This window comes from Colletotrichum gloeosporioides, assembly GCF_011800055.1.
Source record: "Colletotrichum gloeosporioides strain Lc1 chromosome Unknown consensus_22, whole genome shotgun sequence".
Taxonomy (NCBI): Eukaryota; Fungi; Ascomycota; class Sordariomycetes; order Glomerellales; family Glomerellaceae; genus Colletotrichum; species Colletotrichum gloeosporioides.
In genome coordinates, this window is record NW_025544667.1 from 533,961 (window position 1) to 549,042 (window position 15,082).

General features: G+C 53.3%; 5 protein-coding genes across 5 annotated transcripts; 3 read left to right on the forward strand and 2 right to left on the reverse strand.

Moving 5' to 3' along the window:
- Positions 1-320: 320 nt before the first annotated feature.
- On the forward strand, positions 321-1,354 carry GCG54_00006917 (uncharacterized protein; the record flags this gene model as incomplete). The annotated part of the gene is made up of 2 exons (XM_045406909.1): positions 321-531; positions 606-1,354. 2 exons carry the CDS (start codon positions 321-323, stop codon positions 1,352-1,354), a joined length of 960 nt encoding a protein of 319 aa, XP_045267455.1.
- Positions 1,355-1,649: 295 nt separating this feature from the next.
- On the reverse strand, positions 1,650-6,685 carry GCG54_00006918 (putative glucan endo-1 3-beta-glucosidase; the record flags this gene model as incomplete). Its single annotated transcript, XM_045406910.1, has 4 exons — positions 1,650-1,891; positions 1,971-6,177; positions 6,235-6,495; positions 6,554-6,685. 4 exons carry the CDS (start codon positions 6,683-6,685, stop codon positions 1,650-1,652), a joined length of 4,842 nt encoding a protein of 1,613 aa, XP_045267456.1.
- Positions 6,686-7,826: 1,141 nt separating this feature from the next.
- On the forward strand, positions 7,827-8,372 carry GCG54_00006919 (uncharacterized protein; the record flags this gene model as incomplete). Its single annotated transcript, XM_045406911.1, has 1 exon — positions 7,827-8,372. The coding sequence occupies one exon, from the start codon at positions 7,827-7,829 to the stop codon at positions 8,370-8,372; it is 546 nt and encodes a 181-aa protein (XP_045267457.1).
- A 1,010-nt stretch (positions 8,373-9,382) lies between these two features.
- GCG54_00006920 (uncharacterized protein) lies at positions 9,383-10,698 on the forward strand (the record flags this gene model as incomplete). The annotated part of the gene is made up of 3 exons (XM_045406912.1): positions 9,383-9,725; positions 9,819-10,397; positions 10,475-10,698. 3 exons carry the CDS (start codon positions 9,383-9,385, stop codon positions 10,696-10,698), a joined length of 1,146 nt encoding a protein of 381 aa, XP_045267458.1.
- Positions 10,699-11,014: 316 nt separating this feature from the next.
- Positions 11,015-14,500, reverse strand: GCG54_00006921 (uncharacterized protein; the record flags this gene model as incomplete). The annotated part of the gene is made up of 5 exons (XM_045406913.1): positions 11,015-11,053; positions 11,110-12,367; positions 12,424-13,022; positions 13,076-13,711; positions 13,760-14,500. 5 exons carry the CDS (start codon positions 14,498-14,500, stop codon positions 11,015-11,017), a joined length of 3,273 nt encoding a protein of 1,090 aa, XP_045267459.1.
- Between the last annotated feature and the right edge of the window lie 582 nt (positions 14,501-15,082).

Genomic DNA, 15,082 nt, shown 5'->3' on the forward strand with positions numbered 1-15,082 from the left:
GTGATAAATGCATGTGTGATTGTAACTTTCTTCTATCCTTATCTTGCTTGACGCGAGCCCCCTTAGAAGTATTGTCACGTCACGGGGAGCCACTAACTCCGATGCAACATGTAAACGCCGAAGGATCTCTTACCTGTCTGACCCAGACAATTTGACAACAATCAAGACGTTGCCTAGTTACCCCGCTTTCCGTGCGTCACATTACTTCTATGAATGGTCAGGTGAATGTCATCAGCCAGGTCCTTCAGATATAAATACTCTTCAAAGCCATCGGTGTCCCAGAAAAATCGCCCTACTCGCCTATCTAGTCCCCTCACATCATGGCCAAGACTAAAAAACTAGCCAAAGAGAGCGTCGTACGGTTGACAAGTTGGACCCGGTTTTACCTCCCGCGGGAGCAGGAGTGGCCGACGTGGTCCGCAGGCCAAGCCGATGGTGGCCATTATGGCCCACTCAAGGGCGTGAAAGGTTGTTTTATGGCATCTCTGGGGAGAAAGGTTAATGACCCTGAAGAGGCCGTCTACATCATCGGTGAATACCATCTACATCGGAAATACATGGCATTCTTTCCTTGACTGACTTGGCTGTATTGTGACATCAAATAGAATGGACTACTATGGAAGCCCTGGAGAGATTCCAGTCTTCTCCCGCCTGCGCAGAGTTCCTGCGGGGCCTCCCCGAGAACAACGAGTCGCAAGTCGCTGTCGAGTCCGGCTCGGCACTGAGGAAAATGACGTTGGACGATGCTTCCTCGTCGTCAGCACCTGCAGAATCGCGTTTCCTCGTATTTAAGCACGTCACTTCGAGCCCAAGCTCGAATGTAGAAGAGGGCCGGGTCGTTGTGACTTCCTTTTTGGTGCCGCAAACAGTTGACGACGTGACTCGCATGTGGACAGAACATTTCTATAAACCATTCCAATGCTTTGTGCCCCGCGGCTTCGAGCCCGTGGTAGCCACAGGCAGCTTTCTGTCCAAGTTCTCACACGAGTGGTTCGGGGTTCTCTCGGAAGACCGCTGGGTAGAGGACAAGTTTGGAAAGATGGACGACGGCCAGGGTCGGACGATCATCTCCCACTTCCACCTGTGGCCATGGGACCGTGGTGCCACCCCGGAGATGGAGGCGGCGTCGGCGGCGGACCCGGAGGCGAGAGAGGCGTGGGATCGGGTTATAGCGCAGGTCATGCCCCCGGCAACCGCCTGGGTACAGGAGCGATGGGAAATCCAATTCATGCCCCCTCCGCCTAAGTCTGAATATGATTCGAGGGAGCTTTCCGAGTATCAAAAAGAGAAAGTGGGACGCCTGATGTCGTTCCGCGAGGCGAATGGCCCCAAGGAAGATGATATGTCGAATTGAGTTTATGGGTCAAGGTTTGGAATCAACAGCACTTCACATTTCTATCAGAAGGAAGGGGCATAGAAATATACAAAGCATAAAACAACATATGAGACACATCGCTTACTTATCACATCACAGTACGAAAAACTGACAGAAAGTCAATACATGGCCTGCAAGAGCCGTCATCCCAACGAGTAGACGCTGTGATCAGTGAGCAATTACCACTAAGAGAACGACTTCAACTACGTAAAATATAGCAGAGTATTAGGAATTCTATGACTGAAGGTCATGCATGCACTAATAAATCACCGCTTTATGCCCCGTTGAGGGTATCGACGATGGTGAAGCCGGTGTTTGTACTGGCATTCCCACCCGCGACAATATTGCTGAGACGCCCCCTGCAGCACGACTGACATTTAGGATCATCGAACGGCGACCCGCAGGCTCTGCAGTCGAAGTCCGCGCATGGATCGGTTCCTTCATCGCCTCGGCCGCCCTCGAAGGTGTACAGCAGGCATCCAACCTGACATGTGCCACCGACACCACCATTATTGCCTGGATGGACTGTTAGTTTACTTCCATTCTCCAAGGACGTACAGGAAGATACATAAAGCTACTCAAGAAATCCACTTACACTTGGTATAATCTTCCCGGACGAGCAAGTAAGCCGTAATGAGGCTGGGCGAACCAAGCGGGAACCCAAAGCTCTGTCTGTCGACTGAAGTGACGCAGCCGGGCACCCAGCTGCAAGTATAATCGTAGTTGACGCCGTGGGAGTCCGTACGGCGCAGCTTGATAGCCGCATCGCCCGGCCCGAGCGTGTCATCATCGCCCATGTCACCGCGCAGATTGCTGAAGGCCGTAGAGAAATCGTCCTGGTCGCCCGACTGGATATCGGCGTGGCCCGGAAAGTCAGCTTCGTTGAAGCAGTTGATCGGCCCCCGAGTGAGCGGCGTCTGATCGGTGGGAGGAGTAGTAGGCGGTTGCGTTGTCGTCGTACCAGGCCCTATCGTCGTTGTTGGCGCCGAGTAGCCGCCGGAACTTGGGTCCTTCGGGTCCTGGTACCCGGGCGGCGCGCTTGTTGGGTTGGGGTTGCACCAGTAGCCGGAGCAGACGGTACCGCCGCACGCCGTGCTGGCGCCGCCACAGGTCGGCCCCGCGGTGGCTCCCGGGGTAAAGGAGAGAGTAGAACCACCGGCGGTTGCTCTGTTGCGGGCTATTTCCGCCGCGAGGGACGAGAATGCGGACATGGTGAAGGCTTCTCCAAGCTCGGTGGTCGCCCAGTTCTCGCCGTAGAAAGTGCCGACGGGAGCGGGGGTCTGAGTGCCAATGACCTCCGTTGTCGAGTCCGAGACGCTGATGGAGCAGCCAGTGATGGTTTCGCACCGCGTTGTTGACGACGTGGTGGTGCCGGACGAAACATAGTTCGTGGTGGTACAGGCCTCGGCCTTCTGGGTCTCGCACTCGGGCTCCGATTCAGTGGTGAGCTGATGATCGTATCCAATGGTGAATTTCGGCCAGTTGGGCAAGTTTCCGATGATATTAATACCAGGAGGCGGGTGTATGATATCGATAGGCGGTGGAATGGGGCCGTAGATGCCCGGCGGCAGAATCCAGCGCCAGGATCGGACGCTGACTTCAGCCCAAGAGATACAGAAGAAGAAGAACCAGGCGGTGCAGGGCACAAGAACGCTGTCGTCATCAGGCTCGGGCTCATCGACCTCCTCTTCCGAGGGGATGATTGAGCCGTAGCGTGGCCACTCCGTGAAGAGTGGCAGCGGTCCGTCGGTGGTGGTGGGAGACCCGGTCTTCCAGGATGTGACGAGGGAGCAGTCAACGCTAGCTACAGCCGTGGCGGGTCCGAGGAAGGTAAGGATGCGAGTTGTCGGGCACGCAAAGTTCAGAGTCAAGTCCAAATTCTCGGTACACGTCGTCGCCACGACGACTTCCGGTGTTTTGAAAGCGATGGCCGTGGAACGGGGACAGTCAATGGTGATGACTCCAGTCGAGCCCGGAAACGTCACTGTCGTGACTGTAGCGCCGGGCACCGTGATTGTGCTGCTGATGGGAGTGTAGTACGTCGTGCTGGAGGATAGACCTGAGCCGCTGGGCGGAGGTAAGGTGCCTGGATTTGTATACCCGGTCGACGGACCTCCATTGATAAGGGGCCAAGGTGGAAGGGGAACCACACGAGTGGTAGAGCCGCCCTCTCCATCCGGTAACGTAAAGGTAGCATCCGGGACGTTTATGCTGGGATATATGGTGATGGGCATTGCTCCCGACGATGTTACGTTCACGTTGGAGAAGGGCATGCCGTCGGTAGTAATTGCGGGTATCGAGACGGTCACAGTAGTAGTGGTAGTGACGAAGATGGTGGTGGCAATACCGCCAATGGAAGTACTTGAGAACCCTCCATACTCCAGCGATGTGACATAGTCGCTGGGACGGATGGTCGTTTCTGAACCCAACGATCTCGTAGGAATGACCAGCATGCAGGATCGGGACGCGACCGGGCAACTCACCGTGGGGGAGGCCCATACTTCAGTTCCAACCCACACAATGTCGACGCTATCAGACCCTGGAAGCGGCACCCAGACGCTGACCTCGGTTGTAAACCCTCGCTGGTTGTCTTCCTGAGGGATGTTGGTGTTATCGATGCCACTGGCTATGTTGATGGTTGCTACAGTGAATAGGTTGTAAATGACGACGCCGGTCGAGCCCTTAACCTCCAAGATCCGGTCCTGGCAGTTGTGGGTAGGAATGCAGTCCTGATAGTACTCGTTGAAAAAGCTGTACAGTCCAGCCGCGTGGATCAAGACATCTTTCGAGTCAATGATTTGCAAGCCCCAGGCGTAGTTACACCGGTCATCCCAAACATTCGGCGCGATCTCACACTTGCTGAAGTCCGGATCATTGGGGAAACCAGCGCGTGGGGCCGCACGGAAAGGAGCAGGAGGGCCGGGGTTGGGTTGGTAATACGGCGATTCAGTCTGGATGTGACCCATGTACACGCTCTCGGCACCGCTGAGAAGATAGTTGTAGAGGACTGAGTGCTCCGAGCCGCCGCCGTAGAACCACGACGGGCCCTTGGACTCGATTAGCATGCCGCGAGCTCCAAAGACGGTGATCTGCGTCGAGCTTGAGTCGGGCTGGTTATAGATGGACTTGTCGTTATCATGGTCCCCCACCCACGCCCACACGTTCTCGAAGTACCCGTTGGCCTGGGACGTAACGCGGAACATGAGCGAGGCAGCGACGCACTCGGCCTTGATACTGAACTTGGGGCATTTGCTCAGATCGAGGTCGGTGCCCAGCGCGCCGCCGACGCGGAAGTGCGAATCCCACATGGCCGCCGCGCCCTGCTCCACGGCTGCGACGTTCCACTCCATCAGGATTGCACCGGCCGTGGCCCCGCGCACCGAGAAGAGCATTTCGGTGATCTCCATGGTGCCCACGTCGCCCTTGTTGCCGACCTGAACCATGACTCTAGGGTTCTGTATGTCGCTGAAGTAGAAGCCCGAACCCAGGATCTGCGACCACAGAGAACCCTGAACGACGGAGCCGGTGGGGATGTTCACCATGGATCCAACCGTGTAGACTCCTGCTGGGAAGTAGGCGATCTGACGGTTGTCCGCGGCATTGCGGAGGAAGTTGTTGATGCAAGATGCTTGATCGCCGGTGGCATCGTTTTTGCATCCGCCATCCGTGGTCGCCACCAGGAAAGAACCGGCGCCGGTCTTCTCGTACTGGGGCCTTGAACGCACGTAGAGCAAGCCTTTGGAATCATCCAGGCCCTTGCCCCTTCCAGGGCCGGAGAAGGCGCCAGTCTCAGTCGAGCCCTCGGAGCCATTGTATCGCTTGCCCGTGGCCCATAAGTCAGAATTCCCCGACAACAAGTTGTTTCCGCCCGTACTTCTGACGGAGTTGGCCACGTTATTGAATTTGGTGTTATCAAGGACAATGTTGGGCGACGTAGATAAGCTGTTGGTCAGGATGCCGATCTCCACGTCGCTGATGGTGGAATCGACAATGGACACGCTGCCTATGCCCTGGCCGCTATCACCACCCACCCCGGAGATATTGAAACCGATAGATCCGCCGTTGATGGTGATCTGGTGCCAGTTCCAACCCCAGTCCCAGACCATCTGCACGGCAGTGTTGCACTGGTTGAAGACGAGGTTACGCGCCGTGTACTGCTGAGACCCTGCGCGCCAGCCGATGTTGCCGCCGTTGAACTCAAGGTCAGAAACGAACCCGCCACTGCCATTCTCCGTGAAGATGCCAACAGCGGTGGTGGAGCTCGTGGTAGGCATGTCGAACACCAGGTTCTGTAGCGAAGTGGCCTGGGACACCTGCCAATGGATACCCGTTGGCACGAGGTCCTGGTCATTCTCCGCTGTCGAGTCGGGCATGTCAGTCAAGTCGAAGCGGAAGTTGCGGATCTGGCGAAAGAACTGATTCTGGTTGATGTACCACTGCTGGCCCGAGGCGCCGGGAATGTAAGGATCTACGTCGAACAAGGCGATTCCCTGGAAGTCGTCGCAGCCTTTGATGATGGGCATGTCGTTGGGGTCGCCAACGAACTGCGTGTAGTAATATTGGATGACGGGCGTACAGATCTTATAGGTACCTCCCGGGAAATAGACGATAGCGCCCTGCGAGAATGTGTTTCCGCATTTCTCACCGCATCGCGTCCGGTCGCCGCCGACGGAGTCTTTGTTCCAGCTGGCTGAGGCCGCGTTTAGTGCCTCAGTTGCGTCCGACTCTCCCGAGTTGTCGGCGCCAAAGTCGTCAACAACGTTGCGGAAGAACTGGTAGCCGTCTCCGCCAGCAAATGGTTGCTGTTATTCATAGTCAGCTGGAGAGACACACGTTAAGACGAATCGCACTAAGCTTACTGTCCCCAATGGTCCTAAACTAGACAGCCAGAAGTCGGAGGACTGCCGCTTTTTGGGAGGCGCCTTGAATCTTGTTCGCTTGATGGTGCTGTTAGACCCCGCGCCGTCGTAGCCGCCGCGGAGCACGACGCCGCTCTGGAGGTTGGCCAGGTATGTATTCAGGCTGCCCGAGTAGGCCCATACTGGGCCACTCTGTCTGCCCTTGTCTGGCGCTGTCTTGTAGTAGTTGTGCTGGTTGTCAACCATATACGCTGGCGCCGGCTATGAAGCAACTTGTTAGCGTTACCCATCTCAAGCACGAAGAAGGGCCACGACATACCCGTGGACCATGATCAAGATTGGTCCCATTAGAAGGCAAAGTAGTGTTTCGTCCGCGAGTCGCGACGGCTGATAACACGAAGCTCCATTGGGCGGCTAGCAAAGTCAAGAAAAGAGCAAGTAATGCCGCCATGGTGCTCTACCACCTCAGCCCGAACAGCAGTGTGTCAATGAGGCGTATGAAGAGGTGCGTGGTGACTGAGAGAAAGACAGAAAGGATGTGACTCTTGGGGGAAGGCAACTCGAATTTCACCAGAAGACATGCGAACATGAATAACACCACGTCAAAAGGCAAGTCCCATGATGGAACGCGGAGACCCGGTTGTGCGAGACACAAGTCCCTCACGCAGCTGCCTATTCAGTACGGCATGCCTCGCGGAATTCGGACAGACACTATCGCGTCTCAGCTGATGAGATGAAGGTCAACCTCCAGGCTGCAGCCTCGCTTCGGAGTAACCATCCTATGTCTAGTACCTTTTAGGCTCTGGAGAAAGCCGAATCGTAATGCCTGAGTTAGACTAGCGACTCCTGCATGAATCACTTCATCACAGTCGTATTTGGGGGCTATTCAGGGACACACCCGTGCTGTTGAGTGGTTGAATGATATGTTCTTCCAGGGTCTCGGCCATTGTGGATATTGAGTTGACACCACAGCCGCTGTCAGCCTGGGCAGGTCTATTGCAAGGACTTTGGTAAAACCGGGGACTGGCAGTCTCCACAAGGCCGTTGACGTAGGGCTAAGCAGCCATATTACATCGATACAACCTTATTAGACCGAGACGGGTTGCAGGAATCCTGGAGCAGGGGATGATGCAGTCATCTTTCGAAGTAACAGTATGTGCATGTGGTCAGTGAACTCTACCATGTAGTTTCCCGCATGCTGCATTGGTACGGCGCAGGGGCGGGCAACTGACCGGCTGATGCGGATGGCCAATATTTTTGTTCCTGACTGCAAGTTATGCTTCATTGGACAAAAGTACCTACGAACTCGGCCTCGGATGAACACATGCATCAACGCGGACCTATCGTCTGCCTGAACTCGAAGACATGAAGCTGAAGATTGTGAGACCACACTGTATATCGATATCCCCCGCCTCCAAGTATGATGATACGTTGCATACCGAAGACCCAAGTGATTATAAGTTGGCTTACGCACTTCGCTTCGGAGCAGCTGCCATCATCGACGTGACACCATCCCCAAGTTCCTAGTCATCCTACCTAATCAGAATACCTCAACTCTCTCAAAGCCAAACTTGACATCCTCCACCTTCAAGATGCTCTCCAATCTCATCAACCTCGTCCCAATGGCCCTCTTCGGCGGGGCCATGGCAGCCCCCAGTCCCATCGACCCAACCATGCGCGTCTGCTACGCTACGGAGACGCCCAGCCAGCTGTGTTATACCGCGCCTGACAACATCCCGCAAGACGTCCTCGTCGAGGACGTCCAGTTTATTGCGTCCTACCTGCGCTCGTACGGTGCCCAGATCAGGACCGGCCGCCTCTTCAACATGGCGGCTGCCGACGCGCCCGATTGCGGCGAGTGGCTCGTCTACGCCCACGGCACCGCGCAGGCCTTCGCCAAGCACATCAACAACACCGTCAACTCGAGCGTGCTCTTTGCTGACATCGCCACCACCATCGACGGCGGCGTCGGTGCCAGCGAGGCCCAGATTGCTGCCTCCCTGCTTGGGTGCGGCACCGACGGCGGGTCGCTCGGGGTGCTCGTTAACACTGCCAACCCGACTTACTCGGGCTCGACCTACCCTGCCGGCTATGTGACCAATGGCATCATCATCAAGATTGTGGCTTCGGGAGCGTAAGGCTGGAGCTTGTACATAGAGACCGGGGTCCCTCGGGGAACCCTGGATCCTGCAGATAGATAACGAATTAGTAGTCTTGGTGCTGCGCCCTTCCCGTGCCTCCCGTCTTTTTTGTGAACTGTTCCAATTGTCAACAAGCAAATCTTCGCAGTACACCCTTGAAATTACATCCTTGTGGGGGCCGTCCAATGAAGCGACCGGAAACCGGTCACGTTCTTCCATTTTACCTGCATCTCAAGCATCAATGCTACCTCAACCATCGTGGTGCGGCAGCGAAGCTTAGCGATCTGTCCCCGGAAACTAAGCCGGGACAAGGAGGAATAAACATTCCCCCTGCATTGGCACCCTGGGATGATGAGCTTGTCAGCAACCTAAGCCAAACATGGCTCCAGCCGGTGACCACCCCGAGGGATTTCTCTTTTTCCACGGCTTACATCTTACGACATGCAAGGCACACAGACACCCCGGTACAAAAGAGTAAGCCGATCAAGATACTTGTTACCGCAACAGGAAGGTATCTGCTGTGCCTTTTGCTTGGCTTCTAGTTGCAGGGCTTCATCACGAGAACTATTCAATGTTACCTCACTTACACGATATTTCGTTGCCTATTGATTCGCCCGTCACTCGCATAGGTCAGCAGAGACACGCACTCAGCCTCTAGAACAATCGAAAGAAAAAGTCACATTTCTGCGCCCCCGACTCGCATGGCAGATTTGTGCATCCGCAAAATTAAATCACAACGTCCTACGGATACCAAAGTCCCTCCTTCAGATGACTTCTCGCGTTACATTCGGGCTTATGGAGGGTGAATTCCTGACTCTAGCGTTATCAGAAGTCCGTGAATGAGGCCGGTCATGCTTGTGTCTGCCTGGGCGAATTCTAGTGCCATTGATCCTACCGATGCGTTTGCCCTCCCGCCGTTTATCTTCTTCGTCACGTCGTTGTTTCTCGCATCAGACCTAGGAACGCCAGAGAAAACCAAGCTCGGATTACCTCTGAGCGTACACGAGATGGCGACAAACTCCTTTCTTCTGGGCCTTTTGGCGGGCATCCTCCTTCTCTTGTCATCTATTGACGTTGCGCGTGCAGACCTGGAGATCACCGATGTGTTTACAGTTCAAAGAGGGGGGGATAGCACTGGCGGCTGCGACGCCCGTCTGGATCCGTTGTTGGACAACTGGCTCACTGAATCACTTTTCAGTCTCACTGCCGCTATAGATGCGGTGGACGCCTATGATCGACGGTTTGAAGTCCGCTACGCCATGCTGGCATTCTTTTCGTTCGAAATTCAGGACACACTTGGCACCAAACAGGAAAACCCAACCAGGTATCGTACCTGGGAGAAAATTAGAAGTAAGAATTCTACACCAGTTTTAGCTCTTCTTCCGACTTTTACCACGGAAGTACCCGGCCGATCATGTCGTGTCTAACTGACGTCGTGATCAGAGAACATGGTCGAGGTCAAGAACTTTTTAGAACACGACAAAGTGGTTCCGGGCGGCGATGTTTTCAAGTTCCCCAAAGAAAAGTTCTGGCTCCATTGCCATAGTACCTTCCTGACGGAGCAGTCAAGTACAAGTCCAGCACTGGATTATGAGGGCAATGAGATGAAGAAGGACGACAAACCCATCACCATCCAAGAGTTGGCCGCTTACCAAAAAGCAATCAGTAAGGAGCCAAACGCCAAACCGTGGTGGTCCGGCGTGAACACGGACCAGAACGGCTACTACTTCTCGGAGGATGGCCGCAATTATTGCCAGGGCGATAACCTCGGCGCCACCGCGTCAATCAAGCCACTTAAAGCCGAGGGCGGCCAAGCTGTGACCAAACCTGAGATAGCCTCCGTCATCCTCTGTCCGTACGCCTTCGACAACACCAAGAACCCAGACAACTACCGCGATGCAAACGCCAAGCTGAAAAAGGACGTACGTCTGGATGCTGTCTTGCCCAAGAGTACAACCCTCGTCCACGAGGCCTTCCACGCTGTCCATGGGGACAAGTTCCTGGCGGGCAAGGAGGAGAAATGTGCGTAGACTCCCAATCCATGTCTCCGTCTACGCGTTGAATGAATATTTGATCACTATGCTAACCTGACGTTCCAGATGGCATTACGGAATGCTTGACGATGAGTGCTGAAAAACAACAGACAAACCCCGAGAGTTACGTCTTTTTCATCGCCTACATGAATCACAGGTACGGCAAGGTTGATGAAGGAGAAGAAAACGAACCTTGGGCTATTAACAAGCTTTGGGAAATGGGGGTTGGGTCCAAAAATGACAGATTCGGGGCGGCCAGAGAAGTGACTTTTATCAATGATGATGATTGAGGGGCATGGATAGACGAAACCGACTTCGAGTTCTGTGGAGGCTGGATTGCCTCGTTATCAAGAAGTAGTTTTGGTGCATTCAAAGCGCTATTCTTTCGGACTCAGCTGAATCGACTCATTCAAAGTTTGCAAACATTTGGCAAGCCCATTTGTGCCTCGGCCACTGATCCGGTCCGGACAGAGCATCTCAATGTGCTCGCAAATCAGAGGCTGTACATCAGGACCCATATCCATACCGTTGCGCGTATGCTGTAGTACTACTACCGCGGCGATGAATAACGAATGTGCTCGAGTCCACGTCAAATTGAAGACGAAATCAGCTTGGGATGACGCGGGAGTCGATGATCGGAGCAGACTACCCGCAGCACGCAGCAGTTCTATACAAGACAAGATTTCCTCGTCATTCGACACAAAGCTCTGGTGGTGACCATCGGCCGCAGCTTTTGCGAGTAGTAAAGCCTCGCATTGCTGAAATGTTCCGCAAGCCTTGAAATATTGTTGGAGGCCGGCATAGTCATGAGGTGCGAAGGACCCCATGAAAAGGGCGTCGACTTGTGTGTTCCATTTGTCGATCCAAATGCGGATTTCATGAATATAAGAAGACATCCAGGAGCAGTCAGTCGCTCTTGAAACGCTGAGACTGTGCCCAGATGAAGTCCCGTGCTTGCCAATCATGTCTCGGTGAAAGCGACTCTTGAGCCGTGCAAGGTGGTACACCATTGATGGTAGGTCCATGTCCCCTGCTGCGGTCGATAGCCAGTCCGGCGAGCAAACCGACAGTGTTTTGACGTCTGGAAGCTGAGAAGGCCTGCCAAATGCTATCGCGGTCTGTGTCTCCAGGGAATACAGGGTGCGATAGAGCATGTCGGTATCGCCAGGTTCCGTCTGACCCGACCCGTGAACTTCGATGATGTCTAGGTACATCCGCGAGGCATGTCCCAGTACCCTCCAAAGATCAATGGCACTTGGACACAACCATGCGTAAATGCACAGAAGCAGCGTCGTTTGAAGTGACTGGTTAGTAGAATGAATGAACAGGTCGATGGAAGTACCACAAGACATGGCTTTGCCGAAGTACGCATCTGCAAACATCTGCAGCCTTGGATCCACAGGGCTCAGAAGCGCCAAGGAAATAGCGAGCATGAAGTGTAGATGAATTTGCGCCAGGTTCTCATACTCCGTCGTCGCGGAGCTGCTATTGTAGACTTGATCGAGGATTTGAGAGATGAGTTCTTGGCCCAGAATTGGATAGGTAATTTCGATGGACCGGTAGTAAAGTGAGGTTAGATTCTGCGCCTCAGAGAATGGCATTGTGCCTGTGATGTCAACAGTGAGTGAGCCGCAAACGGATTCAAATAATCTTGCTACTTGAGGCACAGATGTTGTTGCATCACTAGCCGTAGGCAAGGAAACAGACCCTTGGATGACGTTTGCTAGGCGAACAAATGAGCTTGTGGCGCCAAAGAAGACCGTATCGCTTGAGTTGTTTGCGCCTGAAGGGTTCTGAAATAGAATACTCGACAGAGAAGAGCTCTGTGAACAGCTAGTTTGTGCGTTGTTCTGCACCATTGGATCATCTGGGGCAATGTTGCCAGATTCAGGAGAGCGTGATAGCTCCTCAGTCTCGTTGATGAGTCGTTCCGCGTGTTGAATCAGGGCGTGAAGATGTCTGTGTTTATGTTAGCCATTTATGTTATTATTCTTTCGTGGGAAGCATGTCCGTACTTCCGCGAAGTCTCTTCACCCAGTGCATTATCCCAGTAACAACAGTCCTTGCGAAGCTTTGTGCAATTTCGACATGCCGGGATGTCCGTGTCGCACTTAATCCTTCTCCGCTTGCAGTGAGAACATACCGGTAATTTCTCCATTGCATTCCTAAGTTGAGCTTTGTCAACCATGCTTGCCGGTATTTGGTCTGACAATATAGAAGTAGGCCTTAGAGAGGGCGCCGGCTGTTGACTGACTCCTAGCTGGGTGTCTTCTAGGTCAATAGCTGTAGCATCAAAGCACTCGATATTTGAATCGTTAAACAAATTGAAAAATTCAAGAATGTCGGCGCCGTTATCAAATGAGAGGGAGTCGGCTCCAAAATCGGGGAATATCGCGTCCAATGTCGGGTGAGATGACGTATCTACCGGCTGCTCGCGGGCATAAAGAACGTCTGCATTCTCTCTAAACACTAGTTCCTTCAGCTGTCTGGCTTCGACTCCCAGACTTGAGTCCGAAGAGTTGTCGTCTCTGAAGAAGCTTAACGGTCCCTTTCTTAATCGGTCGAACAGGATACCACATTGTTGGGCTGCCGGCCATTGCTTGGCAAGGAGTATCTGCTTGGCTCAGTATTGGGGCTCTGCCAGAGGACATGGGGGGTTTTACGTACGAATATGCTGGATATCTGGTGCACAACCTCAAAGATTTGCGCGATTGTGTGGTTTCGGCGGATAAGAGAACGATAGTGCCACAAAGCATATAAAATCAGATTTCCAGCTTCGTAGCAACGATGAGTCGCGTGCCATGGATCGTCCAGATCATTGGAGACAATGAGCTCCCAGTATCCCCTCACAGTGCACACAGCAGCTCTGAAATATTTGAGAACAGACGCCTCAGCTGGGTTGGGGTTGCGCGCACAGGGCATATGGAGGATAAGCATCGTGTGCCACTCCATAGACTGGCTTATACTGGTAGAAGCCACTCCAGCTTTGATCTCCCGGACTCGTCTCTCAACGTCAACTAGCCAATCCTCGTATGAGATGTTGCTATCAGAGATTGGACGCATTCCGATATTGACAGAACAAATTTCCGATTGGAGTCTTAGAAACTTGAGGGTATCATTGAACCCCAATTTAGAATGAGGAGCTAGAGGCTGGTCGTGTGTCTCGTCTGAAGTGTGCAATATTAGCGACCTGTTGCATTCTGGATCATGCTCGAAAGAGGGAAAGGGGAGATGAATCTGGTCCCCTGCCACGGCTAAAGGCCGATGGGATGTGATTGCAATTGATCTCTCAATGCTGTAAAGCTAAGAGATAGTTATTCGTATTCAATCTGGCCGAGAAAGAAGACTCACTGTCCAGTACAGCCTCTTCCGATAATCAAGGATCGCTTCAGTCATGCCGCATTCTGACGCGGTGTCTTGGTGCAAACCAAGCCCCAGAGCAACTCGCGCCGCATCTCCGACCACCTGCCAGAGGTTTGTAGAAGCAGGAAAGAGAAAGCCGTACTGAGCAATCAGCAAGAGTTGCTGGATCGTCGTGGTCGTAGCTCCAGTCAAGCTCTGTTCCCAATCCAATCGTGCGAAAGCATCACGCCTCAGCGACTCCGCTACTGAGACCAGCTTTCGGTAGTCTCTAGCCTTTGAGGAGAGTGTTGCAATAGCCATGACCATGCATATTGTGAACTGTTCCTCTGACTTGACCTCCGCCTGATCGTTATTGGATTCTTTGAAGCGCTGGAACATTTCGAGCATTTCCTGCCTTGAGAACAACGGGTAGTGAGGTAGAATACGGTCGACATATACAATCACAAGCTGATTCGCAACTTCTTCTGGCAACCGAGTAAACGAATTTCCGTCATGGGTTGGAATGTTGACTGCACGTTGTTCTTGAAATGCCAGTGGAAAAGGAAGCTCTGCGCCGAGGAAGAATGCCCGAGAATACGGCAGCTTATGCTGATGATCCTTTTTCATCGATTCCAAGGGCTCGCTTTCTCGCGCGGCATTGGCGGCCAACTCATACGCAGCAGTGATATTGGCAGTCGAGGTATTGTGGTTATCCAGAACGGAGCTTGTGCCAGTCTGTTGCGGTCGCATGAGTGCGGCATTTGAAATCGAACCTGCTTGCCCTGTGACCAGTGCCTCTCTTTCGAGTTCTAATTGGGCAACGACATCTTCAAGATACGAGACGAGACTTTTTCGGATGGAAGCTATCAGTGAGCGGAGTCTGACAAACGGGTGTGTGCGTGTGGTTTGTTTACCTGCGAGGAACCTCCGTCTCGGAACCTCTATCAAGACCTATGCATTGAGCCTTCGCATTGGTACATTGAGAGCATGAAGGATAAGTTCGATCGCACTTTTGAACGAATTAGTTGCTGCCGAAAAATTTCCCCATCAGATTATGGACATGGACCCGCCTTCTTCTTTCTTTTGTAACATCGCGCGCAGGAGTAAGAGGATCGCGTGCTTCTGACCATGATGTTATAAAGTTGGCTTCTTTCAAGTCCCGCAGTGGGTTGCGAAGATGTAACCAAACAAAAGACAGCACTTCGGATGCAGGCCGAGGACTGGGCCACCTGGGATCAATATATGGTCATGTAGATACGGAAAACAGCCACTGCTCGCCCTCCTCAAATCTGGCACGAGGATGCCAAGGGAGGGGCTACTGATACCCGGGGT